This window comes from Triturus cristatus, chromosome 1_2 (assembly GCF_964204655.1).
Source record: "Triturus cristatus chromosome 1_2, aTriCri1.1, whole genome shotgun sequence".
In the NCBI taxonomy this organism is placed as follows: domain Eukaryota; kingdom Metazoa; phylum Chordata; class Amphibia; order Caudata; family Salamandridae; genus Triturus; species Triturus cristatus.
This window is the reverse complement of record NC_140580.1, coordinates 348,161,854-348,188,102: the sequence shown is the minus strand read 5'-3', so window position 1 is coordinate 348,188,102 and position 26,249 is coordinate 348,161,854. Positions and strand designations below refer to the sequence as shown.

The 26,249-nt window shown below is 46.2% G+C and overlaps 1 protein-coding gene across 2 annotated transcripts in view; it reads right to left on the bottom strand.

The window, feature by feature from the left end:
- The window catches only part of LOC146867306 (trypsin-like), a 97,364-nt gene extending 72,181 nt beyond the window's left edge, over positions 1–25,183 (bottom strand). For both annotated transcript variants that reach the window (XM_085614900.1, XM_085614894.1), the window contains exon 1: positions 25,081–25,183. In XM_085614900.1, the coding sequence (XP_085471026.1) occupies positions 25,081–25,104 (24 nt within the window). In that variant the 5' untranslated portion in view covers positions 25,105–25,183. The remainder of the gene's footprint in view (positions 1–25,080) is intronic.
- Between the last annotated feature and the right edge of the window lie 1,066 nt (positions 25,184–26,249).

Below are 26,249 nucleotides of genomic sequence, written 5' to 3'. Positions count from 1 at the left end.
CCAGCCGGTCGCTTGTAGTGACGCGGCCAAGCGCGCCTGGAGGCGCTTTGAAAAACACCGGCAGCCTCCCGCAGCGCGGGAACAGTTTTTGGCAGCAGCAGGAGCGGCAGCAGGCGGGAGAGACGCCTTACCTTCGCCGTGAGGGCAACGGCCAGCAAACCTTCGCTGTGAGGGCAACGGCCAGCAAAACTACAGCCCCCAGACGCCCCAGCCGGTCGCTTGTAGTGACACGGCCAAGCGCGCCTGGAGGCGCTTTGAAAAACACCGGCAGCCTCCCGCAGCGCGGGAACAGTTTTTGGCAGCAGCAGGAGCGGCAGCAGGCGGGAGAGACACCTTACCTTCGCCGTGAGGGCAACGGCCAGCAAACCTTCGCCGTGAGGGCAACGGCCAGCAAAACTACAGCCCCCAGACGCCCCAGCCGGTCGCTTGTAGTGACGCGGCCAAGCGCGCCTGGAGGCGCTTTGAAAAACACCGGCAGCCTCCCACAGCGCGGGAACAGTTTTTGGCAGCAGCAGGAGCGGCAGCAGGCGGGAGAGACGCCTTACCTTCGCCGTGAGGGCAACGGCCAGCAAACCTTCGCCGTGAGGGCAACGGCCAGCAAAACTACAGCCCCCAGACGCCCCAGCCGGTCGCTTGTAGTGACGCGGCCAAGCGCGCCTGGAGGCGCTTTGAAAAACACCGGCAGCCTCCCGCAGCGCGGGAACAGTTTTTGGCAGCAGCAGGAGCGGCAGCAGGCGGGAGAGACGCCTTACCTTCGCCGTGAGGGCAACGGCCAGCAAACCTTCGCCGTGAGGGCAACGGCCAGCAAAACTACAGCCCCCAGACGCCCCAGCCGGTCGCTTGTAGTGACGCGGCCAAGCGCGCCTGGAGGCGCTTTGAAAAACACCGGCAGCCTCCCGCAGCGCGGGAACAGTTTTTGGCAGCAGCAGGAGCGGCAGCAGGCGGGAGAGACGCCTTACCTTCGCCGTGAGGGCAACGGCCAGCAAACCTTCGCCGTGAGGGCAACGGCCAGCAAAACTACAGCCCCCAGACGCCCCAGCCGGTCGCTTGTAGTGACGCGGCCAAGCGCGCCTGGAGGCGCTTTGAAAAACACCGGCAGCCTCCCGCAGCGCGGGAACAGTTTTTGGCAGCAGCAGGAGCGGCAGCAGGCGGGAGAGACGCCTTACCTTCGCCGTGAGGGCAACGGCCAGCAAACCTTCGCCGTGAGGGCAACGGCCAGCAAAACTACAGCCCCCAGACGCCCCAGCCGGTCGCTTGTAGTGACGCGGCCAAGCGCGCCTGGAGGCGCTTTGAAAAACACCGGCAGCCTCCCGCAGCGCGGGACGCGCGCGGGCAGCGCCCGGGCGAAGCCCGGGCCAAGGGCGGGCCCGTCCTTGCCCGTCGAGGACCGTACGAGGCCGGGCAGGGCATACCCTCTGTCAATTACCATAGACCATCAAAACTGTAAGTGCCGCCAGTGATTGCTTGGCTTTATTAACCACTTCTGTGTTTTTGTTGCTCGTCAAAGCAGCATTGTTTGTGCACGAATATATAGGCATCTCAGCGTCAGCCCTGCATTCGTGCTCCCAGATGCACTTGAATTTGGCAACACCATCCGGCACAGACCCTTGGGATATATGTTATTATTAACTCTGGACTGATAAGGGTCGTAGTTCACAAGTAAGACTGGTGGACTGTTTCGTCGAGGTTGCGAATCCATCTCTGCTACTGACTTAATACTCTGCTAGCACCTGTGACTGTGATACCATGGTTGGGAGAGGGAAGCGGACTACGGGCACTGCCTCAGTGACGGGAACTCTTGACCAGTTTATCACTAGAGCAGTTTCCGTCCTGGAGCATGAAATCTCTATCACCGAACGCCGCCTTTCAGCTGAACCTATGTATAGGCGTTCATCTATTGGCGCATTGGCCCGGGCTAAGTCTCCGATTGGGCCAGTGGAGCAAACATGTGATAATTTGTTCAACCATAGAATCTCTGACTCTAGTCCTCTTCTATCTTTGCAAAACACAAGTGTAAATGCCTCTGAAACTACTAACCTCCCTCCAACAAATGAGGGTCATGTAAGCCCTGGAGGCACTGCCCCGCTAACCAGGGCCAACAATAAAGTATCCAAAGCACCCAGAGTAGTTCCTCCCAAAAGGAAGAGGGGTACTGATGCCCAAGGTGTAAGAAAGTGTAAAATTCCCAAAATCGCAGAGAATGTTTCTATTTCTGCCACTCCCTCACATGAAGTGTGTTTAGACCCTGTTGAGGCTCCTATTTGCCCGATGGGACAGTCACAAGCCAAAGATATTCTTCCCTCGATTGAGCAATTGGTTCGCTCTCTAATGTTACCGCTTTTGGAAAGAATTAAACTGGTTAGTGACAAAGTTGACAACCTAGAGCAGACAATTCTAGACAACTTTTGTTCCCTAAAGAATGTAGTTAAACACACCATAAAAGCAAGTGACAACCGGAGCTCTCCACCTATAGTCACCTCTCCATCGGTTGTTTTAGCTCCCTCTGCTCTTCCTGGTACACGACCAGTTTTAACACATGATAGCTCTGGACAGGGTCCCTCAAATCTAAGGAATAAAAATTGTGTTCCTCCTAAGAAGGCTTTACAGCCAGTTGTTGTCCCAGAGGTTGTTGAGGTTGTCCCAGAGGTTGTCAAGGTAGTCACACATACTGGTTCAATTGGACCCACCCCTCGTCCGGCTTTGGCCCATATCCATCTTCCCCCTCAGTCTCTTCCTTATGTAGTGGTTTTAACTGGTGTCCCCGAAATAAAAAACCCAAAACCCGAAACCTGTGAAGAACTCAAGAATAAAGTAATCTACTGGCTAAATAGGCATACGCCCATTCCTAACAATCTGGATGAAAAAATCTTGCTTGTAAGAAGGGTTAGTTGGGTAGGATCACGACCCAAAGATGTTTCCGGCGATTCTATTATTATTAACTTTAAAGACAGCCGTGTTGCTAACTTTATATGTCACCACGCTCCCTCTTGGACTCTCCCGGGGATCCAGGTGCATGATCTACACTATTTTTACATGCAATCTGCTATCCACGAGGACAGAAGGGGTCTCGCCTGGCCGGGGATAGGTTTCAACTGTGGGTCTTCTGTTCTGAATCCCAATGATAATAATGGTATTTGCCATTGGAATGACATGGATTGACCAGTGGTTGATCATTTTAGCGCAATGATCCCTGGTGGAACTTGCTCTGATACTGATTTGCCACTGGCCAATTCTGATGTTCCTTCCTTGGCTGATTTTTGTATTTCCTCCCCTTCCAAGGGAAAAGTTCTAAACTTGCCTATTCAGCCTCTGAGTCCACAGGTAGTCACACATTGTTCTGATGCCCAGGTAGTCACACATTGTTCTGATGCCCAGAGCGGGGTGCCAAGATCTAGCCCTGGATCCTTGATTTCCTGGAATGTTGCTGGCCTCAAGGCGAAGATGGATTCCCTTGTATGGCTAGAGTTTATAGGTAACTTCGATGTTTGTCTATTCCAGGAAACCTGGTCTGTGGAGCCATTATATCTGCCAGGATATTTAAACTTTCATATTCCAGCAGTTAAGGGCCCTAAGGGCCGCCCTATGGGTGGCCTAACCATCTGGGCCCGTCAGGCCTTATTCCCTAAGGCTAGTGAGTTCCAGACTGGGTCTCTAGATATCCAATTAGTTAGGTTGCCCCTGGTCTCGACGCAAGACCTGGTTATTTTTAACCTCTATCTTAGAGGGACAAAGGGGAAAAGGTCGCAAGTTCTGGCCACTCTGGATACTCTTATGGATACCTACGGCAGTACGAAGGGCACGATTATTGCGGGAGATCTTAATGTCACGTTTGAACCCCTCCTAGCCTCAGATTCAGAATGGGGTCTTGATCCCGAGGAGGATCGTCTGTGGGATATCCCAGCCTTGGCTCTTCCCCCAATTAAACGTTGGTCTGAGGTTATAGTCCAGATAAATTCACTCTGTTATGAGCATGGTCTTAGGGCTTTGAATGGTAGAACCCGGGGTGACAAGATGGGTGCTAACACTTTTGACAATGGTCGCTCCAAAAGTAGAATTGATTATGTCCTCTGCTGTAATAATTTATGGCATTCCATTAAAGATATGGTGGTGGAATCTAGAGTTGAGAGTGACCATAATCCCATTTGTGTCACCCACCAGTGGTGGAGCGGTACCTCCTCTGCAGTAGGTACAATTGAACTCTATCCGCCAGAAGTTGTGCCCTCTAATAATATGCGTAGGGTTAGATGGCGGGAGGTGGCGGCCAACGATATGTCCCTAGCAAAAATAGATTCTGACTTGGCTGGTGCCATCTTGCATTTAGAGGACGCATTGGCCTCCGACGAAGGTTTGTCCCAAGTTACAGGTATCCATGAGTTATTCTTTGAAAGACTAAAAGGTTACTTTTTGAAGCCAGCGGTTAAAAACAAAATACGCCCCTCTGGGCGGCTTCGTTGGTTTGATAGGGAATGCAGAAAGGCAAGAACGAATCTAGCTGCAGCCCTCTCTAGTGGCAATAGGACTCGCACTCAGCTGGCAAGGCAGGCCTACAAAAAATGCCTTGTGCAAGCAAAAAAGACCTGGGACGAGCTCTTTTGGCAAGATTTAAAGGGAGCAAGCTATGGGAATGACCCAAGAAAGTTTTGGAATATTATCAAGTGGAACAGGGGTGGCCTGCCCGATACCCCTTCAAACCATGTGGCACAGGAAGATTGGCTCAGGTATTTTATGCCTCAATACGCCTGTAGTGCTTTACATAGTGATTTGGTTACAATCCCATATGTTTTTTACATTAAAGGTCCTTTCAGTCCCAAAGATGTTTCTGTGGCCCTGGCCTCGGTAGCCACTGGACGTGCACCTGGATCCGACGGGGTACCGTCTGATGTCTTTCTCCAGAATAGAACTTGCTGGAGTAAGTACATTGCACTAGTGGCCAATGCGGTGGCTGAAGGTGCCCCTGTACCAAAATCTTGGGGGGCCGCCATTATTATCCCAATCTTCAAAAAAGGTGATAAGGCTCTCCCGAGTAACTACAGACCCATTAGTCTGATAGATACAATACAGAAGGTCATCGGGAGGATGGTCCTGAATTTAATATTAGATTGGGAAGAGGACAATGGGGTTTTATCCACATTCCAAGCAGGATTCCGCAGATCGATTAGTACAGTGGACCAGGTTTTTTGTTTCATCCAATTACATTGGAAGACTGTGACTTTGGGGAATGGCAGTCTCTTTGTGGCTTTTGTTGATCTGAGAGCTGCCTTTGACCTAGTTCCTCGGTCAAGGTTGTGGCTCGTTTTGGCAAAGCTGGGGCTTCCTCTGGAAGTTCTGACTCTGGTTATGAGACTACACGAGTCCAACTTTGCTAAAGTCCAATGGGGAGGTTATGATGAGGTTACTACTGAGTTTCCAGTCGAGCGCGGTGTACGCCAAGGCTGTACTATGGCCCCGACGCTCTTCTCTTTGTATATTAATGGGATTGTAGATCGTATGCTCAGTGTTCCCACAGATGCTCCTAAACTGGCGGGGATAGCCACCCCAATACTGATGTTTGCGGATGACACTCTTATTGTGTCAAAAACACCAAATGGTTTGCAAAAAGCTTTGTCCGTTTTTGATGATTTTTGTTTAGCCCATGGATTAGAAGTAAATGTATCGAAAACCAAACTTATGGTTTTTAACCCACCTCCTAGTTACAGAGTAAGGAAGTTCTTCATGAATGCCCAGCCACTAGAGGAGGTTAACAGCTTTATATATCTTGGTATGCACATATCCAATGATAATAAGTGGAATAAGCATGTCATAATGTCCTCCTTGAAGTTACAGCAGACTACTGGGGTTTTACTCAAGGAGTTTAAAAGCTCCTTTACTAAGCCAATTAAACCTGTCCTTCAAGTCTATGAGGCAAAGGCTTTAAGCTCTGTCTTGTATGGGGCAGAACTATGGGGTTTCGACTCCTTGAGATCCCTAACGGTAGTCGAAAATAAATTCCTACGCAGTATTACAGGCCTACCGCAGAGTACACCATTGGTCCCCTTAAGATATGATTTAGGTAGGAGAGCTATCCTGGAATTAGCTAACCTCCGTCCTGTTTTATACTGGCGGAGGTTGTGGTCTACCCCGGAGCTCTCCTCCTACGCCAGGGGACTTTTGGATGTTATCAAGTCTGACACTTCTCACAAGATTGGCTGGCTTAGGAAGATACGTGCTGCCTTGGTTGACTTGGGCTTGGTGGGGCTGTGGAGTGACCCACTGACAATGACATTCCCTTCTAAGACCTCCTTGAAAATGCTGTATTGGGAACATATTGATTTTAAGATCTGGAGCCAAGTCAATAGCTCCTGGATGACTAATTGGTTCTTAGTGACAAAAATTACTCCAGCCTTAGAAATTTACTGGGACCTGATTACCAAACCTAGTGACAGGAAATTATATTTTCAGCTACGAATAGGTTCCTTGCCACTCAGGTCACTGACTAGTAGCTGGTCAAATGCTGGTAATGATGCATGCCCTGTATGTGGCATGCAGCCTGAATCGATTGGTCATTTCTTGTTTGTATGCCACGCTTATATTGTCCCAAGACGCATTTGGCTGTCTCCATTGTGTAGGGCTTTGGGCACTAGGAGTAGTATTGTGGCCTTGAGGATCTTACGTACTAATACCCTACCAATTATTTCCATTGGTCTTGCCAAATATCTGGGCTGGGCATGGTATCTAAGGAACAAATTGTTACGCCCTCTCTGTCATTCTTAATTGAGCTTTGTGTAATAGAGTTATGGAATACTTTTACTGTTTTAACTCCCCTTATTTTATATGATATTCTATCATCTAGTCGTCTGCTTTACTGTTTAATCCTTTTTTAATACCCATTTTAATATTTATTATATGATGTCTTTTATGATCCTGTTACATTTATTTTTGTGTTTTTAATGAATTGTAACTTTGTGATACTTGTGTCTTTTATGAATTTGAACTTTCGAATAAAGACTATGATGATCAGTCTCATGAAAATGTACTATTGGCTTTGAATCACTGCAACCAAAAGACACAGTTTAAGCAGACAAGGATAGCTGGAAAACAATTAAAGAAGAAAAGGCAATAATAAAGTAAAGTATGATCCTAGCAGCCCAAGCACTGAGGTGCACTATGTTTAGGTGACTGGGCACAGATGATCAGGAAAAAAGGCAGTCACTCACAATGTGAGAGAGAAAAATGGATGTAGTGAGCTGATCCACATCCTCACAATGTATGCTGTGGTGGGCAGGATAACAATTTGAATGACAGTTTAAAAGCCTATTGGATGAAGTGGACTGACCCAAATCCCCTTGTTAGAAATGGGATTTATGGTTGGCTAGGGCTTGCGCCTAAGCCAGGCAGAAACCACCACTCTACTCAGGGCAAGGGAGTTACACGCTGAAGATAACCCCTGCTCACCCCCTTGGTAGCTTGGCACGAGCAGTCAGGCTTATCCCGGATGCAATGTGTAAAGCGTTTGCGCAACACACACACAACAGCAGCAACACACTAGGCACACTTCAAAAGGAACTTCACACAAGGTTATATAAAAATTAGCCGTTGAATTATCACAAACACATTAGAATCATAATCACCAATGTACACTGTGCCACCTGGCACTAGGCAATATTTCACAGGGGATTATATACATGACAGGGCCAATCGGGCCACTGTCAGAACCTTTAGAAAGCACAAGTAGCAAATATAAAACAACCAGTAACTACTGGCAACATACTGTACTCAGCATTAGCAACATAAACGCATTATGTCTGCATCACATTAGGCATTAATCCCATTTAGGAGTGCACCTTAGTAACACGCCCCAGGTGCATACATCACCTTTATCATAAATGCATTATGCATTCCTTTAGGGCCTTGCGCCCTACCAGTACACCAAAGTGACCCCCAGCCAACTGGCCTTCCGGGGGTCCCAAATGCCCTCTGTGCCAAATGTCAGGGCATCAAATTATGGGACCTTCCAAGTGGCCCTCCAGCTGCCTTGGCAGCAAAACCAATGTGCGTAATGCACTGGGGCGGGGGAGGGTATCTCACTCATTCCTTGTTATAAAAATAAACATGCCCCCATCGTTGCAGCTACCTGCGCTCTCGCGGCGCACTGGCACTACCGTGCCTCTCAGGTCCCACTCTGGGACTCAGGGAACCAAATTGAGCCTACGTTGCAGCTGCCTGCTTTCTTGCGGTGCAGCTTGGGGAAATCAAACCAGCACTGGCACTAACTGTGCCCTGAGAGCCCCATTCACTCTGCACTGTCTGGTGCACTCCTCAGCACCAATATTGATTCACAACACCAGCCCCACTCACCTGGGCAGATCGGCACCTGCTCCAGGCACCGACAATGTGCCTCGGTAGGTCCCCACTCACCGGGATCTTCCTTGACGCCTCCGATCACCGTGGCCTCCAACCAGGACTTCGGCATGGAGCCCACGAGGCTTGGGTCCCTTTCTGAGAGGCTCATCACTGCGGGGTAGGCTCCCGCCCACGGTCAGGCTTCGCTCCGGCCCCTAATCAGACCGCAACCGCCTTGCTTCCTCCTTGAGGCCGAGGGAGGCGGAAATGTAGCCTGCGAGGCTCTGTAGTTGCTGCAGGCCCCACCTACAGTAAGGCACGGGCACCTGGCTTCCGTTTTTCACCACTCTCGGCGATTCCTCTCAGTCCAGCAATGCAGGGTAGGCTCCCGCTTCAAGAGGCACAGAATGCGGGGTAGGTTCCCGCTCAGAGGAGCACAAAAATGTGGGGTAGTCTCCCGCTGCACTCACGAAGGCACCAACATGCGGGGTGGGCTCCCGCTTCACCACAATTCGGGGTAGGCTCCTGCTTTACCTCTGGGAACACAGGGGAATCCCCACGCCGGGATTCCTTCTGAGCAAGTTGCAGCCCAGCGCTGCAGAGCTCCAGCACTCTCCCTGTCCTGGAGCACAGGAAAAACAGTGCAGCGCTCACGAGGCGCTTGATTCCCAAAGTTGCAGGGCAAAGGCTGGGCCTAGGCAGGCCAGCTCACAGGGCCCTCCAGCAGAGAGGCAGTCCCTCGTGGTGGTTCCTCCTGGGCCCTTCAGGCACCAGTAGCCGCCAAACAGCACAAGGAAGCCCTCTTTCATGGGGTCACAGCCCGATATTTATACAGCATTTCTCTTTGTCTGCCCTGGCACAGGGCTTGGGGGAACCAGTTCCGGGGGGGGGGGGGTTGAAGCACTCTATTTACCAGGCTCCCACCCTCCTTTGTCAGATTTGACTCGGTCATCAGACACACCACAAGGGGGCGGAGCCAGCATTCACCCAGGCAGGCACAGACCTATTCAGTGTCAGGGACTACTCCTCCCACTACTCCAAATGCAGATCTGCCCACTCAGCCTAGCACTGACTCACCCTGCCCTCTCTGGAGCCACACACCTCACCAGCCCCTGTCACTCCAGAGCCAGACATGCAATACACATCAGGCAGGCAGACTCATAGCACACAGAAATGCCAACTTTTAAAAGTGGCATTTCTAAAATAGTGATAATAAATCTGTGCACACCATCATGCAGCATTTAATATTACTATTCCAAACATACCAAACTTGACCACGCTGCCCCTCTCATATCAGGAATTACCACTGAAACACTTAGCAGGGAATCCCCAATGCATTCCTATAAGAGGGCAGTCTCACAGTAGTGAGAAACCAAATTGGCTGTTCATCACTTACAGGACATGTCACACACTTAAGGTACCTGTCCTACCTTCCACCTACAACTCACCCTGCCCATAGTGCTAGCGAGGGCCTACCTTAGGGGTGACTGACATGCAGTAAAAGGGGGGTCACAGACGTGGCACAAACTTTAGGTGTCACGTCACAGCGGCAGTAACACTGCGCACACAGGCCCTGCAATGGCAGAGACCTGAGACAAGTTTGAAAGGCTACTTTGGTGGGTGGCGCAATCAGCGCTGCAAGCCCACGAGTAGCATTTAATTTACTGGCCCTGGGTATCTGATATACCACTTTACAAGGGACTGACAGTTAAGTTAAAATACGCCAAATAGGTGTAGACCAATCTTACCATGTTTACCACAGAGAACGCATGCACTTTACACTGGACAGCAGTGCTAAAGTGCCCAGAGTCCTACAAACACCAACACCATGTCAGAAAAAAGCCTAGGAGGAAGGCAAAAGTTCAGGGATGACCCTGCAAAAAGGGCCAAGTCCAACACCCCTCTATGTATGTATATGTTTATATATTATATATTTGTTTTATTATATGAGGTCAGTGAGATTTAAAATATTTGTAGATAACCTACATACCAGTTCACATTCCTCTTCCCTTAACAATAGGTGTACCTCACTTCCCTGTGTAACTTTTTGATTAGAGACACAAAACATGCTGCCTAATTCTGTGCTTGAGTGGCCATCAGTAAGTAACCCCCCCAGTGGTTCTGTTGTGGCCATGATGGGTAGCTTGCAGCCTCTTGGGCTTACCTTATCATCTATACCTGTCAAGTTCATTGTATTCCTCTCACTGCCCCTGTGTGTCTCTTTCCAATGCGCTTGCCTTTGTTATAGTTGTACTTTGTGGTATGGAACTGTGGTCAGTGATGTTTCCAGTTCCTTTACAGCTTTTATATCATCTTGTGTTGTTTCATCAGAACATAATTTATCGTACTCCTCCACTGGGTTCTTGCCCTCTCTCCTTGTTTTACAGGAAATAATCTACTTATATTCCCCTTCTGCACCTTCTCCTGCCTTCCTCTGCTCTCTTCACTGGGTTCTTGCCCTCTCTCCTTGTTTTACGGGAAATAATCTATTTATATTCCCCTTCTGCACCTTCTCCTGCCTTCCTCTCTTCTCCCAAGCATTAATCGATGCAAGTTGGTTCTCACAGGTCATAGTGTTCTCTTCTTCCGGCACTTTTTGACACACTTTTTCTTTTATTTCATAGTTTCTCTATCTCCTCCTTGACTAGATGATTGCCTTTTTTTCTCATTTGTTTGGTGCTGCATTCAGCTTACCTTGTCCAGTGTATCACCCATATCCCAACTTGGTCCTATGCCATGATCATTCGCTCTTAACTCTTCCTTCCTGTTCAATAAAGACAATTCAATTGTCTCTCTCTTCTTAGTTCAGTGTCCATATGTTGTACAAGTAGAATATTACGTTTTTAGGTTTGATCTGCAAAAATATGAACTCCGAGATATCCACTGCCACTCTATTGTCAACTAAATAGGTTTATTATTCTTAACTCTAGATCTGTGTACCTACATATACAAATGTAGTAACACACATGCTTCCTTAAATGCTCCTCTTCTTTACCTCCTAGCATACTTTAATAACCGCTGCAACATTTCCTCTCAATGCTCCTGCCAACCAATGAGATCATTCTCATACTGTGGATCCACCGAAATGGCTGAAGGGAGAACATTTTCTCTTGGCCCATCAGATCCGAGTATTTTTAAAATATTGGAGCCGTGGAAGTCCGAAGATCAGGTACTGCGACTCTGCCGCAAATTAATAGTTCAGATATCTCTAAAATGTAACCTCTTCATGCCCAACCCAAGCACCATTTTAATAAAACTACTGAAAGGATTTAACCCATGAATAAAGTTCTACCTTCATATTAAACTTGTCATGATTTTGTTCAGCCAATTTTCAGTGCCAGAGAGCAAAATTTCCTATGAGAAGATTGACAGATCTGCATGAAATAGGTTGGAAGTGGGCGTGTTTCAATCTGCATTAGCCCAAAACCCTCCACCACCCTTAGAAGGTCCAAATGAAGCTGTGGCTGCATTTGAAGACTGGCTGAGAAAATCAATAGACCAAACACTACCAGCTAAATGCATCTCTAGCCATAGGCCCAGACCTACCGAACCTTGCTATACCGAGCAACTTAGGACACAAAAACAAAAATGTCATCGTCTGGAAAGGAGGTAGAGACTATCACCCGACCCGGAAAATAAAGTTAACTCTAAATCAGCCTTCCCTGAGTATAAAGAACACATTTTTAAAGAAAAAAATAGCTATTTCACTACGGCCATACTGACAGCAAAAAATGTGTCAAAGGAACTGTTCTCGACAGTAAAACGATTAGCCAAATGCGCTGAGGCTGCTGACTCACCTAAAACCGAGGCATTTTGCGACAGGGTGGCTACGTTATTCCAAGATAAAGTTAAGGCGGTCTAGGACAGTTTCGCCAATACTGCTGATCAAGAAATAGCTACCTTTTCAGATGCTTCAGGCGGATCTCGGATTGCCAGTATTACTCCCAATATCCACGCTGAACTCAGGGATTCTCCTGAATTATCTACTTTTCTGGCACTGACAATGGAAGCAACATTTGACTTGCTAAGATCCATTAAATCAGGTTCTCCACTGGACTTATGTCCTCCAAAAATCTTTCATCTCTTACCTGAGATTTTTGGGCCTCATCTGATGCCCATTTTTATTCAAATATTTTCTGCTGGCATTTTCCCCACCAGTTGGAAGTTGGCCTCCGTGCTCCCCCTTTTAAAGAAACCAAACCTTGATGATTCTGATCCCAATAACTACCGCCCAATCTCCAGACTTCCGCTACCAGCGAAAATGCGGAGAAAGCCATGAATAATATCCTATACATTGAAAGGAATGCTCTATTAGATGACACTCAGTTCAGGTTTCGAAAACATCACAGTACCGAATTGGCATTGATCACATCTTCGGAAATGATTAGGCAAACACTCCACTCGGGGGGCAGTGCAGCACGTGTGCTGCTTGACCTCTCGCCAGCGTTTGACACGGTGAACCATCAGAAACTCCTGGAAGTTCTAAGGGGAATTGGTGTCAAAGAGAATGCACTCACCCTACTTGAATCGGGCAGGGAACAATTTGTGGCTTTGGATAACCTCAGATCACCCAATTTTACATTACCATGTGGGGTGCCACAGGGATCCTCTCTGAGCCCAACCCTTTTTAATATTTATGTTGCACCATTGGCAAAATTGATCAGGTCCTTGGGTTTTTCGGCTGTTTCTTATGCAGACGATACGCAGATTATCGTCTCAGTGTCAGGATTCCCCACTGACACTATGAAACAGTTCCATTCCTGCCTCCGTCAGGTGGGGGAATGAATGGCTGCCAATTGCTTAAAACTTAACTCCAGCAAGACTGAGGTCCTACTTTTTGGTGCTCACACAAACTTCTGGTCACCCAATCTCTGGCCCCTGGAATTTGGGTCACTACCGACACCATTGACCAAGGTTAAGAACCTGGGAGTCATTTTTTACTCCAAACTTTCATTTGAAAACCACGTCAACCAGGTTACCTCCCTCTCTTTATATACGCTAAAACTTCTACGAAAAATCTTCCCTTTCATCCCAGCTGAGCTCCATAAATTAGTGGTCTCAGCGCTTGTCCTCTCAAGGGCTGACTATTGTAATGGACTTTTTATCAAGCCCCGGAAAAAGTGGCTATCTACATTGCAGGTGGTGCAGAATGCAGCGGCTAGGCTCTTGTTGAACATCCCAAGACACAAATCTGTGTCAAAGGCGCTCAGGATTTACATTGGTTGCCAATAAAAAACACGTATTGAGTTTAAGGCTCTATGTATTGTCTTTAAGACCACACAGGACATAGGACCGGGATTTTTAAAATGGAATTTGATACCCTACACCCCAGCACGTACTCTTCGCTCATCCTCTGCTCACGATCTTATTGTTCCCAGGGTGAAAAAATGCTCCTGGGGGGAAGAAGCTTTGTATTGGGTGCAACTAGGTTGTGGAAACTGAAACAGGAAACACATCTGTTAGCTTTCAGGAAAGCGTTAAAGTCTTGACTGTTTAGACTTTAAAGTGCCTGCGAACCCCTTAGCTAAAATCCTGCCTCAAATTGAGCAAGCGCCGTGACACCTTGGGTGATTGTTTCCCGCTCTATAAATCGCCATTTCATTTCATTTCATTTCATTTCATGAGAGACCCAAAGAGGATGTACTTTCTTTTAAAAAGTTTTATGCAGATATGCCAAATGACAATAAACTAAGAAAACACAAAATACCTTTCCTTTAAAAGCTCTGACTCACACCTAAGTACCCAGATGCTTTCACCTACAAGGTAATATGTATATGATCAAGGTATTTTGAGAATGGTCAGTCAGTAGTTATCTATATCAGCTTACTTTCAATGCCCCAGGGTATTTGATATTCTGGAGTAGATATATATATATATATATATATATTCACTTAAAAAAACATAGGTTTCACACATGTTATAGTTAGCTGGACATTTCCCTCGTAAAAAACCATTGAAATTCCCCCATTATAGTTAGTGCAGGCAACTATAACTCACGCGACCGCAATCCTCTGCTGATGACGTCAGATATTACATCACTGTATTTAGACACTTATTTACCCATGTCTTCTTCCATTAATTTTTAGCTATACATATATTAGAAATATTTTTTTTTCAGAAAGACACATATGTCATCAGTGATGTAATATCTGACGTCATCAGCAGAGGATTGCGGTCGCGTGAGTTATAGTTGCCTGCACTAACTATAACGGGGGAATTTCAATGGTTTTTTACGAGGGAAATGTCCAGCTAACTATAACATGTGTGAAACCTATGGTTTTTTAAGTGAATTTGCAAGGTTTTTTAAATGCTAATTCCTAACTATAACGTGTGTGAAACCTATGGTTTTTTCAGTGAATTTGTACGGTTTTTTAAATGCTAAGTTATGTATTTTTTTTTTTTAAGGTTTTTCCCCGTGCGCGTACCGTACGCGCACAGTGCGCTTAGCGCACCGCGCGCCCACATTACGCAGTTCGCAGAATTTTTCCGTTTCTGCCGTACGCGCACGCTACGCGTACTCCGCGATTTTTCACAAAAAAATTAAAGGAAATTTTTGCCCTTGGGGGTCCTTCTGGGACCCCCTGACAAAGGCTAGGGGGTCAGGAACTGTCCACCCTGCCCCCTTTTCACGTTCTCCACCTTTTTTTTTCACCCCCTCAGACTGCGAGAGACAAAATGGCGGCCGACACTTCCTGGTTTCGACCGATTCGAATGTTTACTAAGATCTAACAACTAATCAGAATCGCGCTCGCGCACGGCAGCGTGCGCGTACGGTAAGTTTTACCGTACGCGCACGGTGCACGCTTATAGATATATATATTGATTTAAATGCTATTTTCTCAGGAAATACTGAACAGATTTACACCAAAAGGCACATCCCTGACCTGAGGACTACCTCTCTGCCAAATTTCAAGTAATTCTGTTCAGCCGTTCGGGCTGTAGCTTGGACTAAAGGTCCTATGGAAAAATGCATGGGGAAAACGCGTTTTGGGACCCCCCCTTTTTCTCAGCCCCCGCTTGACGAATCCCACCGAGACTTTCAGGGAAGGAGCGGAGCGGAGCGCCCCACCTATTTTGAAATTTCGCGAGGATTCGTCAATCGGCGCTAAAGTTATTCCAAATAGAATGTTGCGGATTTCCTATGGAAACACGATCCTAACTATAACTATCTACTGGCGACCGCCAGTAGATAATATATATATATATATATATATTCAGTGAAAAAACCATAGGTTTCACACATGTTATAGTTAGCTGGACATTTTACTCGTAAAAAACCAATGAAATTGCCCCGTTATAGTTAGTTCAGCTAACTATAACTCGCGCGCCCGCAATGCACTGCTGATGACGTCACATATTACATCACTCATGACATGGTCAGTGACATCACTCATGACATCACTGATGACATCTCAAATGACATCACTGATGACATCATCCAGTGAATGTGTATTTTTCTGAAAATTAAATATGTTTTATATATGTATATCTCAAGGACGATGGAAGAATAAATGGGTATATAAGTGTCTAAATGGATGATTTGCTTTTGAAAAATTGATTGTATAACTGACTGATTAAGTGTATCTTAGTGAATACATGGCTTAGTGAGTAATGTTTAAATATGTAAATATCTGTATCAGTCTCTCACTTTGTGTATAAGTGGCTGCATGGGTTGGTGAGTAGCTACATGGGTGTCTATATAGGTTATTAGTTGGTTTTTTGAGTATCAGTCTGAGTGTCTGCATGGTTCGGTGGGGGGTATTACGTAGTGCATAGGTGCATGAATGAGTGACTCACTGTTTGTATGTGTTAAACAGAGCATGTGTGCAGGACTGCATGGGTGGATGAGTGTGTGTATGGGTGTGTTAGTGAGTGAATGACTGTCTCAATAGTGTCTTTATGAGTAACTACATATGTTTAAAACTAGTATATGTGACTATTGGTGTATATATGTGAGTATATGTGAGAGATTGAAAGAGTTCCTGTATGAATAAGTATGTGTTTCTATAAGTGATTGTTTAAAAGACTAAGTATGTGTAAGTTTCCGTAGAAGTAAGTGTGGTGGTGTGTGTATAACTGTATATGCAAGTAAATGTATGTTTGATTCTTTATTAGCATGAGTGACTATGTGTGTGAGTTGCTCTATGGATGAGTGGCATTGTGTAACAGGATGTATAGGTGTATGAGTACATATGATGAGTGAGTACATGTATGAGTGACTGTATTGGACTGTTGGTGAATGAGTGGATGTGTATGTGGATCTTAGAATTACTGAAGAGGTTGTTGTTGGTATGTCCATTGTTTTGTAAATTTTAGTCTCTATTTTTGAATGTGTGTGTCAAAGGTTATATTAGGGGAAGAGGAGGTCTGCCACTCTATCACAAGGATGATGTCATCAGTGATGTCATCAGTGATGTCATTTGAGATGTCATCAGTGATGTCATGAGTGATGTCACTGACCATGTCATGAGTGATGTAATATGTGACGTCATCAGCAGTGCATTGCGGGCGCGCGAGTTATAGTTAGCTGAACTAACTATAACGGGGCAATTTCATTGGTTTTTTACGAGTAAAATGTCCAGCTAACTATAACATGTGTGAAACCTATGGTTTTTTCACTGAATTTCTAAGGTTTTTTAAATGCTAATTCCTAACTATAACGTGTGTGAGACCTATGGTTTTTTCACTGAATTTCTAAGGTTTTTTAAATTCTAATTCCTAACTATAACGTGTGTGAAACCCATGGTTTTTTCAGTGAATTTGCAAGGTTTTTTAAATGCTAATTCCTAACTATAACGTGTGTGAAACCTATGGTTTTTTCAGTTTATTTTTTTCGTTTTTTTAAATGCTAAGTTACTTTACGCCATTCGTGGCGTGCGCGCCCACTTAACGCCACCAAAAGCACAGGGGGTGGGGTCAATGTGGATAGTGGTTTTTTATTTCGATTTTATATTTTTATTATAATTTAATGGAAATTTTTTTTATTTCATTTTTTGTAAGCCTTTTTTTAATAATTTATGTACTATATCCTGCATTATCGAAAGGTTTTTTTTTTATGCATTTTTTTCCGTGCGCGTACGGTAAGCTGACGCTACGCGCTTGTAAAATACGCGTACGGTAAGCTGACGCTACGCGCTCTGGACGTAATTAGTGCAGCGCGCCTACGTGATACGTGCGTGCCGTACGCGTATACCCGGAAGCAACGTCGCGGTTACGCAGGGGCGTGTAATGCGCATGCGCGATACGTGATACGTGCGTGCCGTACGCGTACACCCGGAAGCAACGTCGCGGTTACGCAGGGGCGTGTAATGCGCATGCGCGAAAGTGACGTAAGCGCTGCGTAAGCGCACCGTAAGCGTCACGTGCGCGCACGGTAGGTCATGTGACTTACAAAGAACACTTTTTATTGGTTGAAATTACTTTCACTTCCAGAAACTTCCCACACCACACCCATTCCCCTCTTTACTGCTTGAAAGAACACTTTTCATTGGTTGATACTACTTTCAGTTCCAGATTCTTCCCACACCACACCCATTCCCCTCATTTCTGCTTGTGATTCTCTAGGAGCAGGAGCTGGATTGACATTGGGATACAATGGCAGAACAGCAGGGCTCTTCTGAGAGTGAGGCCAGCAGCACCACCATGATCCAGAGAAGGAGGAAACAAAAGACTTCTTTTGTATGGGAGTATTTCACTTTTCCAGAGGGGGAGAAAAAGGTCAATGCTCCAAAGGTCACTTGCATACTTTGTGATCGTGTTTTATCAAGAGGAAATCCAAGTAGGAAATATTCCTTTGGAAATCACTCTATGATGAGACACCTTCAGGACAAACACCCAAGGACCTTTGCTCGACATACTGGAGAAAACTCTTCAGTAAGTCACCAGAGCCCAGCCTCAGATGCTCAGCCGAGTACATCATCGGCAGCTCAGCTGAGCCCTTCCTCTGTTGTTGGAGCATCACCTTCTTCTTTTCCTTTGGACATCAACCCTCGATTTGCGAGTGTTGAAATGAGGTGTACAAAATGTGGTGGTCTTATTGTTTTTGGGGAGGTCAGTCTTCCCCTTATTAACAATAAGATAGACCAGCATGTTTGTAGACGCTCATAATACTCCCATTCTTTCTTTCCTCCATCCCTGTATGAACCCAACGGCTCTTATAAGAGCCAACCTTACCTCACAATTTTTTTTATTTTTTTTTAAGCTTCCCTTTTCACAAAAAATTTTTTTCCGTGCGCGCACGGTACGCGTAATTCCGCAGGTCGCCGTGCGCGTACGCTACGCGCATACGGCGATTTTTTGAAAAATAATTTTTTTTTATTTTTGCCCTTGAGGGTCCTTCTGGGACCCCCTGACCAAGGCTAGGGGGTCAGGAACTGTCGAGCCTGCCCCCTTTTCACATTATCCACCTTTTTTATTCACCCCCCTGACAGTTCGAGAGAGAAAATGGCGGCCGCCGCTTCCTGTTTTCGACCGATTCGAATGTTTACTAAGATCTAACAGCCAATCAGAATCTCTCTCGCGCACGCCACCGTACGCGTACCGTAAGCTTACCGTAAGCTTACCGTAAGCGCACGGTAAGCGCACCGTAAGCTTCCACAGATATATATATTGATTTAAAGGCTATTTTCTCAGGATCTACTGAACAGATTTACACCAAACCTACAAAAGGCACTTCCTTGACCTGAGGACTACCTCTCTGCCAAATTTCTAGTAATTCTGTTCAGCCGTTCGGGCTGTAGCTCGTTCTAAAGGTCCTATGGAAAAATGCATGGGAAAAACGCGTTTTGGGACCCCCCTTTTATCTCAGCCCCCGCTTGACGAATCCCCCCGAGACTTTCAGGGTAGGAGCGGAGCGTAGCGCCCCACCTATTTTGAGAAATTCGCGAGGATTCGTCGACCGGCGCCAAAGTTATTCAAAATAGAATGTTGAGGTTTTCCTATGGAAAAGGGGTCCTAACTATAACTACCTACTGGCGACCGCCAGTAGGTAATATATATATATATATATATATATATTACCTACTGGCGGTCGCCAGTAGGTAGTTATAGTTAGGACCCTGTTTCCATAGGAAAACCGCAACATTCTATTTGGAATAACTTTGGCGCCGGTCAACGAATCCTCGCGAAATTTTCGAAACTAATGGGGCGCTACGCTCCGCTCCTACCCTGAAAGTCTCGGGGGGATTTGTCAAGCGGGGGCTGAGAAAAAAGGGGGGTCCCAAAACGCGTTTTTCCCATGCATTTTTCCATAGGACCTTTAGACACAGCTACAGCCCGAACGGCTGAACAGAGTTACTTGAAATTTGGCAGAGAGGTAGTCTACAGGTCAAGGAAGTGCCTTTTGTAGGTCTGGTGTAAATCTGTTCAGTAGTTCCTGAGAAAATAGCATTTAAATCAATATATATATCTGTGGCAGCTTACGGTGCGCTTACCGTGCGCTTACGGTAAGCTTACCGTACGCGTACGGTGCCGTGCGCGAGCGCGATTCTGATTGGCTGTTAGATCTTAGTAAACATTCGAATCAGTCGAAACCAGGAAGCGGCGGCCGCCATTTTCTCTCTCGCACTCTGAGGGGGGGAGGAAAAACAAAGGTTGAAAACATGTAAAGGGGCAGGTTGGACAGCTCCTAACCACCTAGCCTTGATTAAGGTGTCCCAAAAGAACCCCCAAGGCCAAAAATTCAATTTTATATTTTTTCGAAAAAACAGCGATTATGCTTACCGTACGCGTACAGTAAAAATTAATTATTAAAAAAAAATTAACCACATTTCCCCCCCCTGTGTGCAAAAGGTGCCCGCAGGGCACCTTTTGTGCATGGCTTATTAGACTACGGTACATTTAATAGTTTACCTTTCACAACGAAGCGCATAATATGTCCTCCGTGTGCGGACGGTGCTCGAAGCGCATCGTGCGTACATGGCCCATCCAGCGTAACGTGGGCACGCGGTGCGCACGGAACGAACTGCGTTAAGTGGGCGCGCACGCCACGAACGGCGTAAAGTAACTTAGCATTTAAAAAACCGTACAAATTCACTGAAAAAACCATAGGTTTCACACACGTTATAGTTAGGAATTAGCATTTAAAAAACCTTGCAAATTCACTGAAAAAACCATAGGTTTCACACATGTTGTAGTTAGCTGGACATTTTACTCATAAAAAACCAATGAAATTCCCCCGTTATAGTTAGTGCAGGCAACTATAACTCACGCGACCGCAATCCTCTGCTGATGACATATGTGTCTTTATGAAAAAAAAATATTTGTAATATATGTATAGCTAAAATTTAATGGAAGAAGATATGGGCAAATAAGTGTCTAAATACAGTATTAGCATCAGCAGAGGATTGCGGTCGCGTGAGTTATAGTTGCCTGCACTAACTATAACGGGGGAATTTCATTGGTTTTTTATGAGTAAAATGTCCAGCTAACTACAACATGTGTGAAACCTATGGTTTTTTCAGTGAATTTGCAAGGTTTTTTAAATGCTAATTCCTAACTATAACGTGTGTGAAACCTATGGTTTTTTCAGTGAATATATATATATATATATATATATATATATATATATATATATTCACATACAATCATACATACTCTTCCCAGGTCTCAGAGATGGTCTTTTGCCTTTTCTCAAAAGCCCTTCTTTTGTTTGTTTGTTTCAGTTCTTCCTCCTCGCTACTCTCTGTGTTTGTGCCACTCCAACAGCTTTTTTCTAACTCTTAGTCTTTCCTGATGCCACACTCTGGCCTGCCTTACCCTCACTACACCAACTTTTCTACTCCTTATATACAAGTCAATTATTTTTTGCCCTCATTGACCTGTACCAAGACTCATTCTACATTAGTACATTTACCAGGGAGCCTATTGTTAGCCTCACCACAATTTCTGTGCTCTACTGGTCTCTTGTCCCATGTCAGATATAAACATCAGTAAGGTTGGGAAGGTGGCACCTAGGAACTGCCGATCCCATTATATATGCCACTTTCTCTGCCCATGTATTTTGAGCATTGATGCCCCTAATTCCATGTCACCGGATCAGCTTCCGATGCATCCTGCAGCATCCTGTATCCCTTACAAAGGACCACTCTGTTGAAGTCTCTTAGATCCTGGTACTGGACTGGGGCTGCTTTGACTGTGAGGTAACAGTCTAACAAAGCCTCTGTGGCCCCTGTGTCTTGCTCCCTTCCTGGGCCGGTTGTCCAGAGTGCGCCAGAGTAGAAGTTTACAACTTTGTAAAGGATTTCTAAATGTTTGCAAAGTTGAACCCGTGTGTGTTCTATTACAATCATTTATTGCACTGAATGAAAAAGTAGTGATTTATTTTTTCAGTGGAAATTCATATCTCCAGAACCCTCTGGTGGATTTTTGTCATTGAGGCATCTATTTATAGATAACAAAGTAACCTATTTTTATAAAGTATTTTGTTGCCGTTCTTTCTCATTCAATTGTTTAGTACTTTTAATGATTTACACTTGTTTCTTTGCTAAAAAATGACTGTTCAGATCCACAGTTACTCAGGGTTGAGCTATGGTTTTTCAAATGAAATCTAACGGGGTCATATGCACATAGTGAGTTTATTAAATAGTGAGGTTGCACAACCACATCATATAATAAACCACCTTCCTCACAGTGACCAATATCCTACCTCTATTCAATTGGCAGGTAGATTGCATAAGAGAGTTACACTACGTTCAGCTATGGTCTCAATCAACGGCAAAAGTAATCGAAAAGATCGTCAACAGGCAAATGACCCACTTCCTCGAGGAGAACAACATCCTGGACCCGTCCCAATCTGGATTCCGCAGCAATCACAGCACCGAAACTGCCCTCATCACTGCCACAGACGACATCAGGACCCTACTGGACAACAACGAAACCACGGCCCTTATCCTCCTGGTCCTCTCTGCCGCCTTCGACACCGTCTGCCACCACACCCTACGCACACGCCTACACGACACAGGAATACGCGATAAAGCCCTGGACTGGACCACCTCCTTCCTCACTGACAGGACCCAGAGGGTCCGCCTCCCCCCATTCCGTTCTGAAGCCACCAAGATCATCTGCGGCGTGCCCCAAGGATCCACCCTCAGCCCCACCCTTTTCAACGTCTACATGGCACCGCTTGCCAACATCGTCCACTCGCACAACCTCAACATCATCTCCTACGCCGACGACACTCAGCTGATCCTCTCAATCACCAATCTCCAGGAAGGAATGAAGGGCGTCGCCTACTGGATGCAGAACAGCCGCCTGAAACTTAAATCAGACAAGAGAGAGGTCCTCATCCACGGCTCCACCCCTTCCGCCTGGGACGAATCTTGGTGGCCAACCGCCCTGGGAGCTGCACCCACACCCACCAACCACGCACGCAACCTGGGGGTCATCCTGGACTCATCGCTTTCAATGATCCAGCAAGTCAACGCTGTCTCCTCCTCCTGCTTCAACACCCTCCGAATGCTCCGCAGGATCTACAGATGGATCCCCACCAGAACTAGAAGGACGGTCACCCAGGCCATCGTCAGCAGCAGACTGGACTACGGCAATGCCCTCTACGCAGGAACCACGGCCAAACTCCAGAAAAGACTCCAATGCATACAGAACGCCTCCGCACGCCTTATCCTCGACATACCCTGCTACACCCCCATCACCGCCCACCTGAAAGACCTCCACTGGCTCCCAGTCAACAAGAGGATCACCTTCAAGCTCCTCACCCATGCTCACAAAGCACTCCACAACGCCGGACCAGCGTACCTCAACAAACGTCTCACCTTCTACACCCCAAACTGCCAGCTTCGCTCCGCCGACCTCGCCCTCGCCATGGTCCCACGCATCCACAGGACCACCACCGGTGTCAGATCCTTCTCCTACCTCGCCGCCAAGACATGGAAGACCCTACCCACACAGCTGCGTCAGACCCCGGACCTGCTGACCTTCAGGAGACTTCTCAAAACCTGTCTGTTCGAACAGTAGCTGCACCCCCCCCCCAGTGCCTTGAGACCCTCACGGGTGATTAGTGCGCTATACAAATGATTGATTGATTGACCTCTACCAAGCCATCAGGCCATCTCCAGGCCATGTTGATCAACACTCCTATCAACTGAGGAAACTGACTCTGGTCCCAAGAGGAGGACATCCTAAACTAATTCAGCAAGAGCAAATAAGCAACTCCTTTTAGAGTTGTCAGCCGCAAATTACATTGTCACATCATACTTTATTAATATCTAAATACAGGCAAATGCATAACTTCCGTTCTTATTTACTTGCAATCACTTTTTCTCCAACCCCAGAATGTCTTGCCGCATTACAAGCTTTAGCATTACCTTAAAACATAAACAAAATATCAGTATATATATCATTTCCTCTCCTGCCGTTTGTTTGTCCTCGATCTCCTTGCAACGTTTTACTGCTTACGTTTACCATTTTCCTTTTTTTACATTTACCATTTCCTCATTGTTGAGGGAAAAATCCCAATTTTGGTCAATGAGTTCATCACCTTCTCGTTGTTCTGTACATTTGTCTTGTGACAATACCCATTTTCCAAGTAGTTTATCCCCCTTTTTTATGTTACTTTTATCAACGCCCTGAATTCCCTTTACCCTTAAACTTCCCATCTCTAAAGCCTTCGACTTTCATCCATAATCCCGCCACTATTCGCCCCCTAGCCCTTCACTCCTAGACCCTAAACCATTCATCCATAAACATTTCACATAGCATCCGTAAGCCCTTCACTTTTCATTCTTAAACCTTTCGCCTTAAACCATTCATCTTTTACTTCTAAGTCCTTAACCCTTCATCTTTTATCCATAAAGCCCTCATTCCTAAATGCTTCATCCTTCGCCCTTAAACTTTTCAACCCCTGAATCCTACACCCCTAAACCCATAAACCATTTACCCTTAAACCATTTACCCGTAAACCCTTGTCTCTTGGACCCTTACCTATTAAACTGCCTGCCCTTAAACCCATTCACCCCTAAACCCTTCACCCTTAAACCTTCCAACGTTCATGTTTAAGCCCTTCAATAACAAACTCTTCACTCTTAAACTCACCAATCACTCTAAAACATTTTACCCTTTACCACTTTGCCCTTTACCCTAAACCATGTATGCTTATATGCTTCAGCATTCACTCTTTAAGCCTTCATCCTTCACCCTTAAATCCTTCACCTGTAAACCCTAATCACTCCAGCCTTAAATCCTTCTCCATCAATTCCTTAACTCTTCAGACCTGAACCCTTAGCCATTCACTCCTTAATCGTTTGCCGCAAAACTGTTCATCCATAAACACTTTACATTTCACCCTTAAAACCATCACTGTTCATCCTTAAACCTTTCACCCATAAACCATTCACTCTAAAACCATTCAGCTTTTACACCTGAACTCTTCACCCTAACCCCTTCAACCCTTGCCCATAAACCCTTCATTATTCACCCCAAAAATCTCCATGACTAAATGCTTCTTACTTCATCCATAAACTCTTCATCCCTAAACCATTAATTCCTACATACTTTACCCATCCCACCTAACTCTTAAACTTTCACCCCTGAACCATTTACCCCTTCACCCATAACACCTTCACCCTTAGAACAGCCGACGCCACTACACTATCGTTAGCGTCTTCCCTGTGTTGCCCCAATCTCAGTCTCAACCCTGCTTGCTTTTTCGGAAACAAAAAATACTCACACTTTTTCGTGTTGCAGCGCCAAGAGACGAAGAAACCAAAAAGCAAATGCATGCGAGAGGCAAGAGAAGTGAGTACTCACCGTCGGTAGAACGCTCCGTGGCATGGGAGTCTGGGCTTTGGGCTAAAAAAATGCCTCACTGGCACAGTGCCGCGCCGCGCGGGCCTTTCTACCAGGAGTAGCTCCCCGGTGCTCCCACACATGAAAGCCCCCGCCCTCACCCCGCACAATCAGTGACCTAATAACGATGCACTGCCATTGTGTACCACTCCCGGCTGAAAATTGTAGTTTCTGCCTTTTGTGCCGCTCATCGTGAGGCGAGCAGAAGAAATCACAGGTCGGCAATTGCGTAACACACAATGAGGGCCCCACCTGTAGAATGTAATGAGGGGCCCGAGTCCCCCACACTTTACAGACTTTCGTTGGCATTGGCTGCGTGGGAGCCCCGTGAAGGGTTAGGGGCACCCTGCGCTGCTTGGGGCGCCTTAAGTCCTAGTAGGTCGACACGGATAGTGGACCGGCCCCCTGGGGAACCGCAGTGACAGGAGGGCTCAGGGCTGGCTGTCCGACTTAATCCAGTGTGCTGACATTTCAGCGCGGGGCCTGCCTTGAAAGCAGAATACTTCCTCTTGCTCACCGATAAATTTGCTGCCCTCAGAATGCAAATTATCTTCATAACGTGCCTCACCAGGAAACCAGGAATTAGGCTACCATTTGCTCAAGTTGAATAAACATGGGAGCAGATTTACAAGCCCCTTGCGCCACTTTTGCGTCACTTTTCCCATGTTAAAAGTGACGCAAAAGTGGCGCAAGGGGCTTGTAAATCTGACCCTTGTTATTTAGCGCCAAGATACCCTTGGGTGAACGAGCGCTTTACAACACGTTATGGTAAGGCTTCTCACTTTGACACCAACAATTTTGTCACGCACTACTGCTGCAAATTGTAAACAATGCAAGCAACAAGTCTCCAGGAATATAACAGCGACACCAAAAGGGGGCGGTGACGTGGTCACTAGACGGCACGGCATGGCACAACAGATATGCCCTCAGTTTTCAACCGGTAGTAGGTTTTGCTGTCCACAGCTCTGTATATATTCAACGAGTTTCTAAAGAAAACGTGTGTGATGATTCAAGAACAACAAGGAAAGCAGACGGAAGCAAGTGCTAAAATAAATGTAGCTGTTTCTATTAAATGCGTGCAAGACAATGAACATGCATATGCAGCATAGCGTGTATATTCAATTCAATGC